This window comes from Fundulus heteroclitus, chromosome 15 (assembly GCF_011125445.2).
Source record: "Fundulus heteroclitus isolate FHET01 chromosome 15, MU-UCD_Fhet_4.1, whole genome shotgun sequence".
Taxonomy (NCBI): domain Eukaryota; kingdom Metazoa; phylum Chordata; class Actinopteri; order Cyprinodontiformes; family Fundulidae; genus Fundulus; species Fundulus heteroclitus.
In genome coordinates, this window is record NC_046375.1 from 9,863,945 (window position 1) to 9,886,020 (window position 22,076).

General features: G+C 38.2%; 1 protein-coding gene across 1 annotated transcript; it reads right to left on the reverse strand.

Moving 5' to 3' along the window:
• Positions 1 to 2,975: 2,975 nt before the first annotated feature.
• On the reverse strand, positions 2,976 to 21,940 carry smek1 (SMEK homolog 1, suppressor of mek1 (Dictyostelium)). Its single transcript, XM_021318863.2, has 15 exons — positions 20,849 to 21,940; positions 20,488 to 20,543; positions 20,308 to 20,406; positions 19,064 to 19,681; positions 18,399 to 18,476; positions 18,177 to 18,293; positions 15,273 to 15,389; positions 15,054 to 15,185; positions 13,113 to 13,215; positions 12,858 to 13,016; positions 10,222 to 10,391; positions 7,498 to 7,640; positions 6,879 to 7,069; positions 5,146 to 5,357; positions 2,976 to 4,202 (listed from the first exon to the last, which is right to left on the reverse strand). The coding sequence occupies exons 1-15, from the start codon at positions 20,988 to 20,990 to the stop codon at positions 4,083 to 4,085; spliced, it is 2,457 nt and encodes an 818-aa protein (XP_021174538.2). The 5' UTR covers positions 20,991 to 21,940; the 3' UTR covers positions 2,976 to 4,082.
• Positions 21,941 to 22,076: the final 136 nt, after the last annotated feature.

Sequence of the window (22,076 nt, forward strand, 5' to 3'; positions counted from 1 at the left end):
AATCAAATAACACCCAAACACCTTTGCTTGTGGCAGCTACTGCTTTTGTCTCATGAACATGTCCGCATGGTTCAACACCAAAACAACCTAATGCCGTACGTTAGCCCATCCCATTGTGTTAAATGTCAAAAGTTTAAAGAGAAGTTTCCCGATGTGATCCATGTTCGGACGGTTAAGAACCAGCGAAGCAAATGTTTCGGGTGCTGATCCAATCAAGAGAGCTGTCAAAGGAGTTTTTCATGGACCCAGCAGGAAGATGGACAGCAGTGTCCCTGATGGAGACTCTTCAGCCTGGCAGACATACAGGCGGGTCTGGTCGGGCGAGCCACTTGGCACTGGAAGTGCAGCTGGCTTAGTGGTGCAGCAGTAGCTGGCACCAGGAGCACGCGGGCCTCTCCACTGGCAGAGACACAAGGCAGAAACAAACAGGCAGACTCTGCCACACTCCTGCGGAGGAGCAAACAGAGGCTGGCAGGGAGGGCTGCTCTTCAAAAGCTGCTGTTGTCTGGAGATGCCTTTCATGTGAATGGGAGCCTTAATAGGCGTTGTGTGATGGTTCTCGTCGCACACTGGGCACCCAGTGAACCTCTTCTGTTGGGTTTTAATTAAAAAAACAATGTTTGAAGGCCACAATGCACTTGGAGGGACAACACAGTGACTTCTTGGTGGCCCTGGTGCTGTTTGTTTTGGACTTGTACTCTGACTCCCACTGAGTTTACCACATACACTGTGAGGCGAAGAGATTTTTTTAAAAAAAAACTATGTTCTCTTAACCAGCAGAAGGGGAGTGCTCTGGTCCAGCGCAGAGCAGTGTTTTTTTTTTTTTTTTTTAGTTAGAATGGTAATGGTAAGGTTTGATTAATCAAATACTGCCAACTACACTGTACCAAAATGAGTAATTATAACCAAAACAAAACTTGTTTAACGTTGAGGTTAAATTAATTATTCTCATTTTTACAAACATAACTGTGCTAAAACATCAATTTCTCTAGATGTTTCACAGAGGGGATCCTACAAAAGCTGCATTTAGCTAATTCTGCCTTAATCCCCCTTATTTGTGGTGTTAACGTTACATCAATGTTTCCACTAAACAAAAATATAATGATCTGAACAAGGGGTGTCCAAAGTTATATATATCCTACAAGCAATGGTTGTTGATGCATGTGGAGATTTTTTTTTCTTTAAAGTTACAGCAAAGATTTGTACAAAAATGCAAATCTTCCGAAAATGGAAAATATTTGCACAACACAAAGTATTCATCTTTTATTTAACCATGTTTTTGTATTCTTTTTGTTTTCATAGAAAAAAAAGGACCAAAAATATTCAGACTTTTACTCAAAAGCAGACCCGGTTGCACCCAAATCTGCATTTAAATGATTTTCTCAAAAGTTTGGTGACCCAAATTCTGTTCTTATCACTTAATATTTTTTTTTAGTAAGAAATAAAAATCTGCCTCCTAAGCTTCGGAAACAAAGCATTTCTATGAATAAGGAAAACCTACAAAATTTTATATATTTAAATAAATACACAATCATTTACAGATCCCTCTCCCACAAAAATAAGTTTACTGTGTTTCACTAAAATATTGAATGTTTGGTTTATTTTTGTACAGGTAAAACAAATGCGATTCACAAACTTGTGTTTTTAATGAAAGAAAAATACTTATTTCTGTGGCCCCTCAACCTCTTTTAACTTTATTGGAAACCACTTATATAAACCATTTAAGCAAGTTTTTTTTAACAGATATGGGAATACGGTTAGGCGATTCTGATGGTGTGATTGCACATTTGCATTTCTCACGTTAAAACTTTTGCATATAAGTTTTCCTCCTAATACTTTTAGTACATCCAGTTTTCCCCCTCCAACCAATGCTGCTGTGACAAGTGAACTTTCTCTTTTGAGATCTATTTAAGCTTCATAAAATAAAAATACCTGTTCTACTACTCAAGGAAAGACTTGACAAAAATCAACTTTGTTTCTTTTAAGATAGACCTCTGCTAAAAGAAATCTATAAAATAACATTTTGATTTTATATAAAGTTCAGCAAAAATATCAAACCTTATTAGTAGTTTTCAAGTGCTTATTGTGTGGATATACCATTTTGGTTTTTTTACTGTTCTTTTTCTCCAGTAGCAACCATAACAGGCTAACATCTCTGCTCAGCTAGACGGTACGCACACAGCTGCTTAGCAGACGTGTCAATCTGAGCTTCCCCACCGTAGCTTTAAAAAACGCATAGATCCCACACCCTAACCCTTCAACTGGAAATGCTTCTAAAAAGCAGAACTCACCTTTTTTTTGAGGGGGGAAAAAAAAAACGTAGCAGCCGTTGTTCAGCTGACAGTGTGGACGTGAGGTGCTGAATTACTTGTTCATGCGTACTCTGAAACTTAAAATAAAAACTCAAATAGTTCTGTGTGTTTGTATAATGTTTTCTGGCTTTTTTTTTAATGTTTTAACTAATCAAAGCTTTTTAAAAGAGTCAACAACCCATTGGCTTTCTGTGTCTGCTGAATACTGAAATAGCCCAGGTTTCCTAATGGTGACATAAAGCAGCTGTATCTGTAGATATAGATATTACACATTCACTGTTGCAAGTACAGGTGAAACGCTCAGAGTGGAAATGACCCAACTATCAGCTGTTCTATGTAACCAAAGCGCCACCTGGTGGATCAAAGACACATCAGCATCCAGCAACCTCAGAAAAGTGGCTTCTTTAAAGCTGCCAGGGTTCACAGGACTAATTGACACCGTGAAAAGTCGGAGAACAAGCTAAACCAGCAGTTCAAAAACGGAATAACCATTTTCAAAAAACACAACCGAAGTGGTAATGAGTCGAAACAAATCTTCCCTTTTTTTTTTTCTTGCATTGAATTTTTTTTTTTTGGTTCTGCCTCAGCACCAGTATAAAGATAAAAAAAAGGTATTTGATACAAAGAAACACTGAGTTCTCAGGACAAAGATAGGGGGACATCTTACAGGAAAGATCATTTTTTAATGGTCCCAAATTTTCCGAACAACTAAGTGTACACTCGTAAAAGGGGGGAGGGGGAAAAAATGAGAAGATATGACAAAAAAAAATAATAATCATCACATCTAGAATTCCACTCAATCTTTAATCAAGATGGGATTACAAATTCTCCAAAAAATCTGCAGTTTCAAAGGGCAAAGAGGGTAAAACTAGCTCACCTACTGAGGTCTTTAAAAACCTGTTCAAGTGTGACTGAAAACATCCTGAACATTTAAAGGCAGGTCTTTTTTTTTGTTGTTGTCATTTACAAAAAAACAGGTGAAAAGAGACAAATAGAGAACAAAAGGAAAATAATGAAAAAAAAAAAAAAAAAAACTGCTGGCTTTTTTTTTTCTCTTCAGAGAAAGAAGGTCCACTGAGGAGCAACAACAATGGTGACATCGAATGACAACAAGGGCAGCCGTTCGCCTCGCGCTGCCTCCCACCTGGTCCTAGAAACTAAATCAAAAAGGGAACCAAAAAAAAAAAAAAAAAAAAAGCAACCGACAGAGAGAAGGAAACGAGAGCAGAAACGAGGAAGCAGAAAGGAACAGTGAGGAAGTGAACTCTAGGGAGGGAATGGGGGTGCAATAGGTGGTTTGTGGTTCTGAATTGGCTGACCCATCTGGGCCGCTGTGATGTCCTTCCCTGAGTGGGTGGGGGCGGGGGGGGGGGGGGGGGGGGGGGGGGCAGTGGGTTATGGTCCGAGCAGATAAGCTCTGTGTGTACATTTGTGTTGGTATGTGGTCTTTTTTTCCTCTAGTTGAGAACTCACCAAACAACAACTAGGCTCTCTCGTAGGATCGCTATCAGCCGCCAAAACTTTTTGACGCCCGCTCCGCTTCTCAGACTCGTCTGTCCTCTCCTGGTCTCCTGATTGGCACTTCTTATGAACTGGGTGAGTCTGAGGAGGCTTTATATCCATCGGCAGTCCGCTCCTCGTCGAGCCACCCGCTCACACAGAGGGGGTGGGCTTTAATTCATTCAATTTGTCTACAAGTTTGATCATCCCCGTGAAGAGTCCACGCTCCCAGACTGTCTGAGCGGAGCATAAGCTGCAACAGCCTTTCCTTTACGAGCTCAGTTTGGACTTCTTTGTGGGCGGCAGAGTATCCTCTTTACTTTCTCCGTCCTCATCCTCTTCCTCCTCTTCGTCGTCATCCGGATAGTCGACCAGTCCCACTAAACCGCCCTGCCGCAGACGAATAAATAACATCGATCAAACATTTATAAAAGAGTTCAGGTAGGATTTAATTAGATACGCACAGCTTTACAGGCTCTGACCCCAAAGTTAAAAACCGTCTCCTCACAAAGATGCCACCAACTAAAACAGCTTCAACGTCTACCACATGTTTCATCTCAGAATTTCTGCTTCAGTACATTATGCAGTCCTGTTTTATATATGTATTGTATTAATCTTGATTGTCTAAATCAGGGGTGTCAAACTCATTTTGGTTGAGGGGCCGCATTCAGCTTAATCTGATCTCAAGAGGGCCACACGAGTAAACTCATTGCAAGATTAAATAGAACTAATAAATGTGGACTTGTTGTTGATTTTTATATTAGGTTAATTTCACTTTTACACAATATATTATGAATAACCTCAGCGTTTTTAAGAAAAGTATGTGCAATTTCAACAATACTTTTACTCAGTTAAACATTTACTTAAGTGCATTATGCATAAGAATTGATCACAGTGATTATACAATGTTGAAAAACATTTATTCACATTTTTTGGAACTTAAAAACACTGTCCTGCATGACAAAATACATCAAACAGATAAAAATTAAGAAATGATTTAAATTTTTCCACACCTGAAGCTTAATCTGATAATTAAAACACAGCGCCCCTCGTGGACAATATAGGAACTGCATATTTTCAATTAAACATAGTACATGTTTTTTTTCAATAATTGTTTTATCATTCTCTTCCTTTTATCTTGTCCACTTGTGAAAGTCAAATCTGATGAGGTCTTTGTGGCATCTTATTGCCACATTGCCAGACAGGACACTGGCATTATCATTATTTTTTATAATGATAATGCATTTAGCCACAGGGCCGGATAAATTGTTCGGCGGGCCGGATCCGGCCCACGGGCCGTATGTTTGACACCCCTGGTCTAAATGTTAAATACCTTTGTGGTTACGGCTGTCGTGGGGGGTGAGCTCCGCGCCCCTGAGCCGGGAGACCCTGGTGATCCGGGAGAACCTGGGTTCAGTGATGCTGATTGAGGAGGACTGGCCAGGCTAGTCTTAGTGGATCCGGAGAAGGAAAGCTTGAAGCTGGGATTCTGCCGGCCCGACAAGCTCGACTTCCCCAACACTTCTTTATCCTCCGTGTCTTTCACTGTGGGTTAAGACGACAACGTAGGAAAAAGTTACCCTCACAAAACTGGCCACTACTTACACTGTAGTTTAGCTGAGTGACTGTGTAAGATTGGTTTACAGGAACTCTGAACTAGCTCATGAACAACTACCAGGGCAGTGGCCGGGACACCAGTAACAAAACATACAACGGTTTCAAAAAGTCCAGGTTCAAAACATTGTTTATAAAACCACTTGCTTTCTCTGGCGTCCTCTGATAATATGGTCAAACAAATTGACAAACTGCCTCTTTCTCTACCAGTTGCTGCACACTTCCAGTCAGCTGGCTACAAGAAAAGCCCTCTACATCTTTTTCTCGTACTTCAAACTCGACATTTCTGGTCGCAAAAACCGTAACAGTGAAGTTATGGAAACAATGAGTACCATCGAACACTCTTAGTAATGCGACACTGAATTGACAAAGCCATTTTAAATAAAGCTTTAAAACAAAACTGTATAAACAAGTTTGCTTTTAATTCAGCGAAGTTGGACCTCAGAGAATAACATACCGGCCCATGTCGACTAACATCTAGAACTGGACAAAGGGGAATTTCATTAAAAATAAATAAATAAATAAATAAACATCACAAGTAAACTTTTTACACCTTAAAAATTTATAAATATATATTTGAGTTCATCAACTTCCATTGTTCTTTATCTTTTTGTGAAGGCAGATGACAAAAATAAATTTAAATGCATACGCTGAACCTTACTGAGCTAAACCTCGGGGTGTATTCACACCAGCAAACTCCTCTGATCCAGACCAAAAGCGAACTTTATTTAGTTTTTCACAGCTTTGTGTCATGGCTCACACATAACTGATATTGGGGTTGCGTCTCATTTGCTTATGTAAAGCCATAATTCTCAGTTTCTTTACTCTGGCCTACCTTTGGTTAGCTCTAATTCAAAAATAAAAGACATTAACCTTAAGGTCAAACATGAACTGAATAATTTAACACTAAAGTTTTACTTAAAACAGCCAGTAAAATAATTTTTTTGTAAAAACAAATGGTCTGCTTAGTGCAGAATAAAAAGGTTGAGCTTCAGTTTTTTAGCAACCTACTGGCTTAGACCCAAACTAAGGTGCTGTAATGCAATGATATCGTCTTTTTTAAATCTTAAGAACATAACACAGATTTAAAAACTCAAACTGGTTTAAAGAATCAAACAAATTAATTCAGGTTTGACTTGAGTGCTTTTAGATTTTTTAGCCCTTTCCAATTCCTGTAACCAATTCAGAAACCTTTATTTTAATTTACAATGGAATTTTATATAATAAAAATGGGCCACAAACCTGCAGTAAAACTGCTGAGAACAGAAGGTGCGCACGCAATAAAAGCATTGACGGATAAAGATGAAATATAACTAGTTCACTAATAAACCAGAATATTGATTAAAATATTTAATAATTAAGCAATACTCCTCCATACTATCTGGTCCTGTAATTCCTACACTATACAATTATTTTCAAGCTTTACCGCCAAAGACGTTTTCTGATACTTACATTTCTTTCTCTCCATGAACTTGCTAATAGGTTCCATGAGGTCTTCTTCACTCTTCATCTTGTCAGAGGGGGGGACAACCGCCTCGCCGTCCTCCAGGTCGTCTTCGTCCGTGTTAAACCACATCTCCTCTTCATCCTCTAACGTCCGCGCATCGCGACGAAAGCGGTGGTTCCGCAGGATGGAGCGCATACTGGTGACAACAGAGGGGGGAAAATGAGCTCAGTGATCAAGAATAATAATAATAATAAAAAATATAAGCACCTTTCATCTTGATCTTCTAACGTCAATCACAAGAAAACATATAAACCGCATAAAAAATGTAATAAGACGTCATATAGGATTTGTTTTGATAGACTCATATGACTTTCACATTTCCACTGAAACAATAAATCTTAGTGGAACATGTATCGAGTTAAAAATGTGAGCAGCAGAACGTGAGGCCAAAAAAGTACCAAATAAAATAGGCAGAATCTAAAGCAAGGCATCTACTGACAATTTGTCCTCTTGTTGGCCTAATTAACCTCTGAATGACCCAACAGCGATGATAACCCTTTTTTAAAAACATTCATAGTTCCAGACAGATAAAACAAGGCGACGGCGCTTCTTTGACGTTCTCACCTATCCAGTTTGGGGTTGTCTTGCCTCTCTCGCTGCTGCTCGTATCGCAGCTTTAGGCCTTTGAACGTCTGAACGTAATCCACATCCTCCAGAGACTTCCAGTAGTTCTCCACGATGTGAGCCGTCAGAGACTTGATGTCCTCCTGAGAGGAATGGGAGGGCAGCGTAAACGAATTGTTAATCACTGAGAAAACTGACGTGTGGAGGGAGAAAAAGATGGGATTTAAGCATAGCAACCAAACAGAGAAAGAAGCACAAAGATTGTGAGCAAGAAAATAAACTCCACAACGATAAAGCTCGTTAGTACACTTTCAATCACAAAATACAGAGCTAGGCTCATATATGTTGGGCTTTGATAGTACCCACTGGCCACACTGCACCAAAGTTAAAACACTGTAAAAAGGGCACTAAAAGTAAGTAAAATTTTCCAGAAATTAGTGTATTTTTCATTGATTTGAGCAGGTAAATAAGACTATTTGCCAATGGGGTTAGTAGTTCTACCCCTAAAATAAGATAATTAGATATTCTGCACTTGAAAAATTATGATGGAGATGAATCTTTCCTAGTGCAAAAATCTTATTCCATTGGCAAATAATCATATTTACCCGCTCAAATTGAGAAAAAAATGCACTAATTTCAAGAAAAATGTACTTAATTTTAGTTCCCTTTTTGCAGTGCATTAGTGATTTTGGCTCTTTTTAGAGAGTCGGATCTCACTGAAAAGATTAATTTTCCAAAAAGATTTTAATGCATTGATTATTAAAATACGTGTAAAATAAAATACTATTGGGGCGGGGGGGGACTCAATTGTATCAAATGTTCAATTACATGGAACAGCAAAAAAAAAAAAATGAAGCAACAGCTCCTGAAATACAGGAGAACGGTGCGACAAAATCAACCGAGTAAAGACCCATCTAAAATAAACGAGGGTTCAATCACACATTGTGGCTGTTGTTTATACATTTGCAAAGATTTGAAGCGAACTTGAATACAACTAAACACTCAAAATATTAATAAAAACAAAAAGCTGCAACCAGGTGAACATGTTTCTAAGTTTACTTAAATTCATGCTGTTGCATCTATTTAAGCATCTTTAAATACTTTAACACAATTGTTTCATGTCAGCAGAGTAGGACGTGAAACAATCACGTTAAACTAACTAAAGATGCTTAAATAGATCCAGCAGAAGCATGACTTTTTTTTGAGTGGGTTGTTCCTACCCTGCATGGTAGGATATTCTAACTTTGCAGAGTCTACACTTTGCCCTAAAATGCTACATGTGTCCAAATGTTGCTCAGTTTTCTTTCACTCATGATTACAGCGTGTAGGATCCGTGTGTGCGCACCTTCCTCCCTCTCCTGTTTGCTGCTTCTGCGCTAAATGAGAGCTTGTGTCTGTGCCCTCAGTGTACTCTGTAGCCCCTCCCCGCTCAGACACACAGAGGGAGGATGCTCCGCTCCGTGTCTAAGGGAGGGGGGGGGGGGGGGGGGGGGTACTCTTCGCAGTGGAGATTTCAGAAACAAACAAAAACGCCTCTCAGGTGGAGGGCTGGGCAATGTGGACTTAAGAAAAACAATATCTCAATATTTTTAAGCCAATTGCCAATTTGCAACACTTATCTCAATGGGTTTTTTTCATATAGTAAATATATAAAAGGCATCTATATATAAAGCTCTATCCAAAATGTGTCTAACGCACATTCTTTAACAAACAGCTGAAGATAAATATGAAAAATAACCTACTGGAACATGTTAAAGTACAATTATAACGCCACATAGACCATCTCAGTATAAAAGATATGGTCTCATCTTATATCTCTTTTTGAAAAAATCTCAATATTTTTAAACTGTCGATATATTTCTCGCCACAGCACAGTTGGTGGTGGGTAAGTTAGGGGAGAATCTTACTTTTTGGGGTACTTAAACACGTAAAAAAAGAAATTCTGGCCAAACAAAGATTTTCAAAACTAAAATTGTAATTTACCTAAATAAACATGCAAGTTGTGCATTATATACAAAAATAAAAATGAAGACATTTTACTCTATAAAAATTGAGGAAGGGGCTGATTGGACATGCAACAGAGGAAGAATAATAAAACTCATTGAAAAGCTGCTAAAAATAACAGACCAAACCTGATACAAAATGTAAACAATGTCTTAAATCATTATGCCCACAAATTGTTTCTCTTTAACTATAAAATCAGCAAAAATACAATTAAAACATTATCAAAATTCATATTTTATACCATTATAATTCCCTTTTAAAGGAGGAAATACACCAGACGTGTTCCAGCACGTAAGCGCAGCAAAGCAGGATATGCACGTCCTACGTTTAGCTTTTCATTTAATCAGTCAATTAATTTACACTAGAAGCATAACACGCGCACACCACACACACATTTATGCTATGCCTAAATCAGATTGCAGTTCTGATTTCAGACACGTATGTGCTCGTGTTTAACAGGGAATTAACGGAAAAACATCCTGTCTGTGTCAAAGTTCACTTCCGAAAGCATCCCAGAATAATAGCTGATTCTCAGTTCGGCCACAAGGTGGCAGAAGTCATCTTGTTGTTGTTGCTGCACCATTTTTGCTGAGCTCTCTTTCCTCTCACATTTAAAACACACCCGTAAGCCGCGCCGATTACGCCGCGCGCCCAGTGCATTTCCTGCTGAAGCACAAACAATTGATGGAAAACAACAAGTTGCATGGGGAGAATACTCACCACACGGACATATTCGAACATCTCGATGATGGCCGAGTTTAGTAGATTGTAGCGTGACCCATTGTTGCGGAAAGCTTTAACGACGGGCTCAAAGAGGAAGTTTCTCATGATGTACCGATTGTAGAACTCGTCCTTTAAGCCAACAATCCTCCTCATGAAGCGCAGGGCACCTGAGAAGGAAGAAGGAAGAAATATACATCTATACAGAGCTCCAAATGCACACAGTTGAGTTAAAATTAGGGCTGAATGATTTTGGAAAATAATCACATTTTTTATCTTAATATTGCGATTTAATTTGATTTTTCCCCCCAGTTTAATTTATCATGTCTTTTTGAAAACTTATACAAAACAACAAATCAATTAGTTTCCTCGCCGTGCCGATTAGTGGCTAAAAGACCCACAGCATCTAAACTCTACCTACGATATATTTTAACCAAAATTGCAATTTTGACTTTTCTCTGCATTAACCAGAAGAAACAAAAATGGCCTCTAGATAAAGATGTTTGTAAACAAGGACTATTTAAAACAAGAACTTTTAATGTTTGTATTAATCAGAACATTATTCAAGAGAACAGCTTTTAATTGATTTGGACATCAATCCTTGTTAAACATAAAGTGCAAATTGCAACCAACAAGCAAGTCTATGTATTAAACTGATTGACCTGTACTTAATGCCATGTATGATTATATATGCTCTAATACAAGTAATACAATTAGATTATCTCACTGCTGCAACTATCTTCCCTTCCATGTGGAGGCAAACCCACTTTAAACATTTTACCGACACCTAAAGGACGTCTGACTCACTAATTGTTACATAGCCAAAAATTGCAGACCTCTGCGATTTGGAAATTGCGTTTTTTTAAACCGAGATTATATTGAAAATGCCACTAATTGTGCAGCCCTAGTTCAAATAGCATTATAATGTCTGGGTGTAGTGTGAAACACATGATAAGAATTTGACACATCAATGAATACACCGCGAGACAAAAGTTTGGACATAATTTCGCATTCAGTGGTTTGTCTTTATTTTTATTACTAACTCTGGGAACTCATTCAAGACTGTTGGAAAACCATTTCAGCTGACTAACCTCATGAAGCTCATGGAGAGAAGGCCAAGACTGCCCAAAGTAGTAATCAAAACAAGTCGAGGCTATTTTGAAGAATCTAAAACATGGTTTGAGTTATATAACTATCTAGTTTTGCTTTTTTCTTAGCTATGTATCTACAATGTATAATGTAATAAAAATAAGAAATAGCCACTAAATGATAAAAGGGAAGTCCTAACCTTTGAACAGCCCTGTATATCTAGGGCTTGGCAATAAATCGAGGTTGTAAAAATATTGAGATAAAAAAAAAAAAAAAAAAAAAAGAGAGATATAAGCTGAGACATATATCGTTTATATCGAGATGGTCTATGTTGCATTATAATCATACTTTTACGTATTTCTGCAATTTATTTTTCAGCTGTTTTTCATATTGTATCAACAGCTTTTTGCTGGAATATTTGCCTGTGAGACATTCGGGATAAAGCTTTGATTCAGAGATGCCTTTTCATAATTATTTTATGAAAAGAAAAACACAGCGATATAAATATCGTATATTGCCATTCAGCCTAAAAATATCCAGATATTATTTTTGGTCGATATCACCCAGCCCTATGTACATCTTGAAAATAATCAACGGCAGCAAGGAGTGGCTAGAGATCCTTTCTGGAAGCGTTCGATCTTGAAGCAAAAGGCCCCAAATAATAACTACCCACAGTTGAGGTCCAGAAATCTGTTTTCTGGCCAAAATTCAACTCTAAGTCTCCTCTGTGTCTTCAAGCAAAAACTGACTAATGTCATTCCTGATGACATTTGTGGCCAAGTTGATATGAGTCTTAAAGTGCTGCCAACGATCCAATACGATAAATATAAAAAAGACATTATTAACGATTTACCGCCTCCCCACAATTTAGACCAATGCCTTAACAAAGAATAAGAATTATTCATAATTTATTGCCCTAATATATTTCACAACATAGGCCTGCATCATAATTTTCTGTACGCTTTAGTCACAGACGCCTCTAAATTAATGAATCAATAATTTGAAGAGCATTTAATTATGACGATAAAATAGCTTAGCTGTGGTGAAAACTTGTAACCGAGACTAAAAAAATAAAAATTAATTCTATAGCATAAAAAAAAGGACACTGGTCTCTCTCAGTCAGGCGGGTAATCTCCCCACAACCCGAGCATTAAAGTCTAACTTCAGCTATTTTTATTGACTAATAAATAATCGACTGATAAATGCTAGAAAATGTATTTTTCAACATTTATCAAACCACACTTATGGTAGTTTTCTCTACAAACAGCAGGCTTCCCTACTGAAAAAGATACTTCTGCTCTACATCAGAGATAGCATTTGGCATAAGTTACAAACTTCCCTTCAAACTGGTCAAATTAATTATTATTATTTTTTTTTTTATAAATTTAGATTTCATCCTAAAACTGCAGCCAATAATGGCTTCTCTACAAACACACGTGGGTCATTCAGGTGTTTATAAATAAACTGTAATGAACATTCACACCCTACTGTATATAGGTTATCAGGAAATGGGGGGAAATATACATGCTGAGACAAATGGGACTTACATAAAGCGAGGAAGGCGTGCTGAGAGGCAGTGAGAACCAGAACCCTCCTTAGAATATCTTTGTTGATGATGTAGTTCTTGATGTGATACGTGTGATGCTCAACACAAAACGTTAGCAGCTCCAAGATCAGGGCAAGCAACTGGGCTGTTTGAAAATCATCTGCAGAGGACAGAAGATGACAACTACATTAAAAAAAACATGACATTTTAAAAAGGAACAATGAACATTTTCTACATCTTAAAAAACATTCAGTACCTTTGCTGGGCTTTTCCTCTGTTGTGTTGGCTAATAGTGGAGCCGAGAGGACGTGCATGCAGTGCTTGTAGAAAAAGCTCAGGAACTCCGTCTTTTCTGTTTTCTGGAGACAAAAAACAAAATAGTTGTAGCAGATTCAGAATTGCTCTAGTTTGAAATATGCTGCCCAATTGATGGTCTGAATTTAAGTTGGTTCGATACATTTTATTCTGGCTGTGAGAAATTTACTCCAGGGCTTATTGTGACTTTTATATTCATGCTGTAACTGCAGGCTGAGCAGAAGGCTGCAAAAAACAAGAACCTTTAACCTAGTAAGCAACAGCATGTGGGTCAGCAGCAATCATACTGTCACATCATCCTTGGAAATGACTGTAAAATTGAAGTAGTCTTATAAGCATGTTTAAAAGTATTTGCAATACAAGAATACTTGTGGAAAAACATTTTTTTTCTTCTTTTACGTAAGTTATACTAACTGGTGTGCAATTTAGGTCTAAGGCACAGCTTGGCGTATTGTTTAGAGCAGGGATTCCCAGTGTGGCGCATGGGCTGAAAAGTTTAATGGTGGTCTGACAGTGTTTTATTTCCCCACACCATAAAGATGTGCAAATAAACATTTCATTTGTAAAAATTAAAATCAAAAACTGTAAATTCAATAAATAAATAAAGACGCATTCACACGAAAATGTATTTATTATTATTAAGTCTTCTTCTACGCTTTATTTAAGATGAAATATACGCATTGAGCTGTATATGCGCACCTAGCTTGTGTGTAGTTGATTTGTTCTTGCAGATATGCTCAAATGGCTGAAATCAGGGAAACTGTCAGGTGAGACATCTAAGCTCAAAGTTGGGGATGAAGGAGGACAGGAACCGAGAAAAAGAGAGGAATCGGAGGAAACAGAGGAGAGAATCGCAACGGATCGCTCCAGGCTGAGCCACCGATGCACCTGAAAATCCTCCGGGTCCTGATGTGGATGTTGTGTGCAACTTTATTGTAATTTAATTCAAATTATGTTCTAATTTTATTTCCATGAACTTTGTTATGATGGTTATGTTATTGCAACTGCAACCGTCAACCCATTTGGGACACAAAAGGGTGTGCGCAGCTAAAAAAAAAAAAAGAAGTTTGGGAACCGCTGGTTTAGAGAAACCAATCATACAAGAAGTCAGTTTATTTCTGGTATGTAAAGATGTACACTGATTAAATAGGCAAAGCTTAAGTCTGTGCTTTCATTACCTAAATTAACTTCAATTACAGGAAAATGTAATCAGTAAATGTGCTCTCATTCATTCAATGGTCACAGTCTTTTATTTTATTTTTTTATCTAATCAACTGATGCCAGAACTACGACACAATAAACTTAGATTTGTCTACTTGTCTCATCTGTTAAAGCTCTTCATTGGAACAAGGGTTGTGTTTAAAGAAAAAAAATAAAAACATTTGATAAAAGCAGAACTGAGCAACATCATTTTAAATATGCTGCATAGTCTTGGAATCCAATTATTGTGACTGAAAGCTGATGTTGGGATGGCCGACATGGACTACAAATTTCTATTGTGACATGTTTTTGTTGAAATAATGACAAAAGGTGATGATAAAATGTATTTAATAAGTGTTTTTAGAATCTGTCACTACTTCCAGTCAAGGCCCCAAACAAAGATATGGCTTTAAATTTGAAACTCACCCCTTATCAGGTTGGTCACTTTTGTGCAACATCGCAATTGTCCCACTAAGCACCACATAATTGCTTTCAATCATATTTTGAAACGGTAGCGCTACAGGACCAACTGTGAGCTTTTCAAACTGGTAAACATCTTCCTTCATAGCTTATTGTAGTCTAGATAAATAAAAGCTGTCCCAAACATTTAATTCCCCCATAAATGACGGGGTATCTGCCCACCCCTACAACGATGCATCAAAAAAAGCAGCGTGCAACTCACGTTTGCAGTCGCCAACATGTTTTCAGGATCCAATAAAGTCCGTAGCAAACCCATCAGCTGCACCGCTCCGCCGAGCTCCGGGTCAGTATCACAGATCATGTGTTCTATGATCAGGTTGATGAGAAGAATATCCTGCAAGGCAAAAAACAGTTCGTACCCGCCTGTGGCAAAGGGCTGTAACTTTGTTTTATTTCAGGGTGTCGTTTCGTACGGACTCACGTCATCGTTTTGCTGAGACTCCTGCATGACGAACTCTCGTACCATGGAGGGGTTGTACTCCACCAGATAGGAGAAGATATCTGTGGCCGCCCCGCGCACCTGAACATCGTCCATTCCCTGTTTGGCATAGAAGCATTTGTTCATTATCGGCCAGATTCTTCAAACAAAGAAAATTTGATTTTAAAAATATAATAAAACAAAACAAAAAACAAAAACAGCTGATTTTTTTTGTTTAATGCTATTTGTTTCTCTTTTGGTGTGGACGGGCTTTAGCAATTAATCAAGTTTGTATTGGATTTCAAATTCAGCTCCAAATAAAAATAAAAAAAATCTACAAAAAAAACAATCTAATCTACAATAAACTTTTAAATTCTGCATGTTTCACAGCTGCAATTTCAATTCGAGTTCACTTCAGTGTGGGAGTATATACTTCAGATCTAATAAATATTTGATTTGTGAATTCTCCATCTTGTGATTTAACTTGTATGCAAGACTAGATCTGCTAATATTCATTATTTTTAACCATCCATCCATCCATTATCTGACCCACTTTAGCCAAATGTATTTTAAACAGCATAAATATGTTATTATTTGAGCTTTCCACTTGTTATCCATTTTTTGACCTTCAAACAAAAAAAAAATAATAAAAAAACAACACAAGCCCCCAAAGAACTGGTGCCACAAAACTTTGCTACATAGGGATTAGCAATAGAGATTAACAAAACCAAGATGTTTAAAAACAAGGATCTAGCACAGCTTTTACTACTAAACAGAAAAAAACAACACAACTGCCAGTCGTTTAAAACAGCATCGATAAACTTAACAGGTGAAATGTGTTTTAAAGACACAATGAGAAACTCTTCATTCTGAGATCATAAACGATCTTCCTGGGCCGCAGACCTCCACAAGAACACAATACCAGCATCACAGACGTTACTCTGAACACTTTCTAGTCTTGGGTTTGATTTCATATAGATTCATTTACTCCAACTCATTCACTCCGTACAGAAAACGACTCCCGATACATTTAAATACTTTAAGATATGGGAAGATTTTAAAATGATTGTAAATATATTTTCAAATTGCTGTATAAATGTTTCCTGTGGTCCAAAATGAATAAGTATTTAGCCCTCAGCTATCACTTTCACTTCTTTGCTGAATAAAGAGATTAATTATGCAAAAGGGAATGAAAACGGAGCTGTGCAATGTAAAAAAAGAAAAATAATTGCCATTCTTGAAATCAAATTTCGATTTGTACCTGTAATCCTTAAAGCAGCTCCTTAAACCAATGGGAAAATAGCCAATAAATATGGAAATATAAAAAACAAAAGTAACAAAACAGAATACCTTATCTTTCCCATCCCTTCTTTACAGAGTGAAAGTGAAACAAGTCCTCACTCAACTATACAGTGATGTTTAAGGAGTGCAGCAACAAAATCATAAGATTTTAAGACAATTCTCTAAAGTCAATAAAGTATTAATGTCTATTTAACTATGACAACATTCAAAAACCTTATATTTTCTACCATCCAAAATGTTACATGGGGCCAAAGAAATATTTTCATGACAGAAAGTTTACAGTACTTTACAATGTTAGTGAGGAGATTGTGCAGTAATTATCTCATAAAGACAGAGGCTCATTAATAATCTAAACTATTATCTGCAGCACAAACGCTGGGTGTTTAAAGCCAAATTTATTTTAGTAGGGCTGCACAATTAATCTCATTTGCAATATAATCACAATTTTAAAAATCGCAATTTCCAAATCTCAGATATCTGCAATTTTTGGCCATGTAACAATTTAATGGATCAGACGCATCCTTCAGGTGTCAGTAACGTGTTTAAAGTGGGTTTGCCTCCACATGGAAGGGAAGACAGCTGCATCAGTGAGATAATCTAACTTAGTTATTTTTTTTAGAGTTTATATAATCATACTGTTTTTACCAGAAACTTCAGGAATCTCAACATAGCATTAAGTACCGGTTAAACTGTTTAATGCAGACTTGTTTGCTGGTTGTAGTTTATGTTCAACAAGGATTGACGTCCAACTCAGCAAGCTATTCTCTTGAAAAAGAATTTTCTGATAAATAAAAAGTTACATTTCTTGTTTTAAATAGTCCTTGTTTACAAATATCTTTATCTACTGGCCATTTTTTGTTGCTGCTTGTGGAAAGGCAGAGAAAAGTCTAAACTAAATCACAATTGCGGTTGAAATATATCGCAATAGTACAGCTATAGTACATCCTATGCAGAAAAGGCTATTTTATTATATCCCAGTCTGAAACTGGAATTTTTACAGACCCTACAAGTGGCTGTGACGAGAGATTAATAGTTAGAAAAACATACAGACAGTAGATTTATTAAAATTTTTGCCTTTTCATACGAGCTGCTCATAAATACTTCTTTTCAGGCACAAATCATGTTAACTTTATCCACAACTGAGACCATTTTGTCCTCATTTAAGGTTTTAAAATATCTGCTAATGTAGGATTGCCCAATATCTACTTCCAAGAAGCCTGGAGGTGTATCTAAACAGGAAAGCATCTTCAATCAAGCTACTGGCACCTAATTTATAATCTAAGCAGAGGTGAAAGATATACCAATAATTGATTATGAGAGATTAGAACCTGTTTATCTCCAAAAACATAGATCATCTATTAGACAGATCCTGTCTATTTCTGCTCCAAAGTTTTGCAAAACGCATCAGTTTAAAATTTTACTCTCTGAGCATCATGAACTTGTGAACTTTGTGTAGCAAGACAACTGCATTCACTGATTAAAATCTGTTCGAAGGTTTTCTTTGGTCTAAATGCTTTAATTTATATTCTTTACATGCTTTGTTTTTTTTACATTAGGAAATTCTGAAGTTAGCAAAAAAAAAAACATAAATGTCAAATTACTCACCAGTATAACCTCCAGTGCAGGTAAAATGCCCATGTTTGACAACGTCTTGAAAAAGGCGTCTCTGTTTTGAGGTTGTAATGTTTGTGAAAATGCACAGAACTCCTTTAAAAAGTTTACCTGAAACAAATACGAAAGCACAGCTGTTTGAACTGTGAAAAAGAAAATGTGTCTGATTCGCTTTTAAAAGCTAACAGATAAATCACTAATCAGCTTTTTGCATACCAGTTCTTGTCTTTTGTCATCTTCAGTAGCCTCATCCGTTAGCTGTGCAAAGAGATCCGTCAGGAACTTCTCATCATCCTGACACATAAAGGACAGACATTATGAAGCGGTGAGTAGCTACTACAAAATAATAATAATAATAACAATGATAATAAGATCACAGCATCACTTTCCAACATGTAACACAACAGGTAATTAATTGCAATAGTATTGGGTCACAAAAAGAAATAAAACAATATATGACAGTAACTTATCTAAATAAATGTTTATATTTCCCTTTATGAGAGCCTGAAATTTAACCACAAGATAACCAGGTGCTTATATGTTGATAAACTGACAGTTTATGCCAAAAACTAGTGACTGAGCGATCTTTTAGCTGTTCAAACACGTAAAAAATATTGACTTTTTAAACTTCAGCTCGGTGTCAGAGCGCCACATGCAGAGTGTGCCCGAGTCAACCACGTGTGTTTATGTGCGTTTTGGTTTGTCTCTAGAGCAGCCAAACTGATTTACACAACACTTCTCCATCGCCATGGAGACAGCCGTACATAAACACTGGCGAGTTGACATGGTGCAAAAACACAAAGGTCATAATGACCATAAACACTCAAACTTCTCACTGGGTTAAGGCGAACAAGTTGAAGCAAATTGCGGTGCTTTCTCACCTGTAGCATGCCCACTATCTCCACCTTGTTGAAGAAGATGAAGGAGTGCAGGGTGGACAACATGTTCTCCTCAAATACAGAGGGCGTGGGCAGCACCATATCCTGAATATACTGCACGCGATATGTCTGGTGTATTTTCTGACGCAGTTCCGGGTCGGAGATGGGGATCACCTCCTTGAAACGCGCCGTCTTAGTCAGAAACTCTCGATGCCGCCGCGGCTGCGGCAACGCTGGGTCGAACTCCAGACAGCCGATGACGTCCATGATGCACTCGTCAGAGAACATCACCTCAAAGAGTGCAGTGCGGTTCAGCAGGAAGATGCCTTTGATTATTTCATACAGATGGTGCAGTCCTTCTCTGTTCTCCAAGTCCTCGCACACGCGAAACAGTTCCAGAAGCTTGCGGATGTAGCCTTCGTTCTCCACCGCCAGCGCCAGTTTCTCACGCCGCAGCGGCGACGGGAGCGAGGAAGCCACCAGCTCAGCGAGGTCCTCCAGGCGGTTTAATTCACACGGTGGCAACTCCAGACCTGGGGAGGACATGTCATCGAAGCGCTCCTCCTCGGACTCATCCACAACTTCCTGCGTGATATCCACCGAAGGGTCCTTTCCTTGTACCTGAACAATGAGGCGAACAGATAAGCAACAAGGTAGCAGGGCTTCATAAATGCCATATTACTATGACAACTAGGGATGCTTCAATCAAGCTTTTCCTGGCCGACCCTGATTTCTTTTGAGTTCTTACTATAGTTTTCTATTTTTAATAGATTACATGTTCTTTTCCAAGGACTATTAGCACATCCATAAGAAAAACAAACTCTAGGTTTTTTGATTAATGTAGCTTAGAAACAAAAGGTAAAAAACAGGATGACAAAATTACGCAACATTTCCCCAAGGTTTACAAATTTTGTTATAAAATGACCAAAAGTACATTAAAAAGCACACTCTTCTTGGTTTTCACACATTTATTGAAATAGGGCAACAATTTGGGCTGCATGACAGAAAAAAATCTTGCAACGGCAATAATTACTGGTAAATATTGCAATGACAATATCAGATGTGATTTGTGCCCATTTTCTTCTCCACGCTTAAAAGTAATTCATATTTTTCGGTATCTGCCCTGCCAAACATCAACGATCGCAAATCAAAAGGAAAGACTGGCAGAATACAAGTTCTGTCTGACTGATTAGTGCATCTCCACGACACAGATGGAAAGAGGCAAACACACACACAACATAAGTTACCTGACATATTTTCTCCCAGATTTCATCACAGCCAGCCTTCTCCTGAAAGCTCAGTGCCAGGTCATAATTCTCAGCCTCTGACCACACTATCAATGTGTCCTTTGAAGAAAAGAAAAAAAATCAAATTTACAAACCAGGACATTTCTTTTTCCCCAAATGTGTGCTGTGCCGTGTACTGACCTGTTGTTTCTGGTAGGCTGTGTTCGGGTTGATTTTGGACTCCAGCAGTAGTGAGCCTGCCAAACAAAACAAAGATGAGCCGTAAGAGGCGAAGACGACGTGCAACAAAACCAAAAGCTCCTTTTAAGCAATGTTGTCATCCACTGGAACCAATGAAGTTTAATGAGCCCAGCATGGGAACTTTCACTGTTGCAGCAGCGGAAATGAAAGCAAACACGCTGTGTGGTAACAGAAACATAACAGCAATAGCAAAAAAATCCACATTTGTTTGGAAAATAATGTGCAAAAAAAATATGCATACAACCTCTACAAGTGTTTGTGACGTTTTGTTTTTTATAGTAATCTTCAGCTGCTCACTTACCATCACTTTCTGCTCGAACTAGGAGAGAAGTGCCTTTTAAACGCTCCACGTAGCATGAGGAGACATGCCCGGTCCCACGGTCGTCCCACTGTCTGTCCTCGTTGAGGGTATAGACTTTGACTCTCCTACGAGTGTCCGTCATCCTGGCAGGTGATTGTCACCCTTCCCCCGAACTTCAGCGGCTCTTACTGGGGGGCGGCCTCACCTAGTAACACAACTTTAAGTTTCACCTCCAACACCTGCCCACTTCTGAAGTATCTTTTTAAAAAAAAAAATTATAAAAAAAATGGGGATCTTCGCTTTGAAAATATCCAAAGAGAGATAAAAAAATCGCAGACTTTGACTACGGATTGTGCATGTATGAGTATATTTGCTTAGTTCTGCCAAGCTGCCTCGAAACTTATCTCGCCAGGGATATGCAGGCAGTGCGCCAGGCAGAAACCATTGTGCCAAGGTAAAGACAGTGTAATTAACTGAACGAAGGACACAGGCGTTTATATTCCGTTACCTACAAAAAACACACAATGGAAAGTCGTGGCGGAGTCTACGTCTTGAGCTGAAATACCCGAATACAAAATGAATCCCGCCTCACAAAAACGCACTCGTTCCCTTTTAGTACAGTTTGTACGCTTACAGGTAACGTTAGCTAACGAGCTAGCTAGTACGCTCGCTGCCTACGCGCTACATATTCACTTTAAAACTAATGTTTGAAGCAATCTCACCACTGTTGAGCACCGACGGCATTATTGTTCAATCGCGGAAAACAAACACTGCTTAAATCCAAGCACGGCGCGTCTGGTTTTCTTTAAATGTTACGCCAGCTAACTAGCATTAGCTGGTGTCTCTTCCCCAAGTATTCCGCCATGTTCTGGCTCGGGGCCGCGGAAAGACCGCCCTCTCATTTCTAATACTCAGACGCCCCAATAATAGTCCAGACTAAGAAAGTAGAGCAGAATAATTAATTCAAGACAGCGCTTTACATTATACTGTTATTTGCCATTCATTGCAGACGTCTTGCTCAGATAATTGCTAAGTGCCCCCCTTGAGTTTTCAGCCATCTTGGGTCCCTTCACAGGCAGCACGGGGTTTCCGACGCTGCAACAACAGGGCAGCCCGCCACATTTAAAGAGACAGTGGCAAGGGAAAAAACACATTCTTACAAAACAAATGCACACAGCATTATATATTATTTCTCCCATATAAAATGTTTATGTATTACCAATAACGC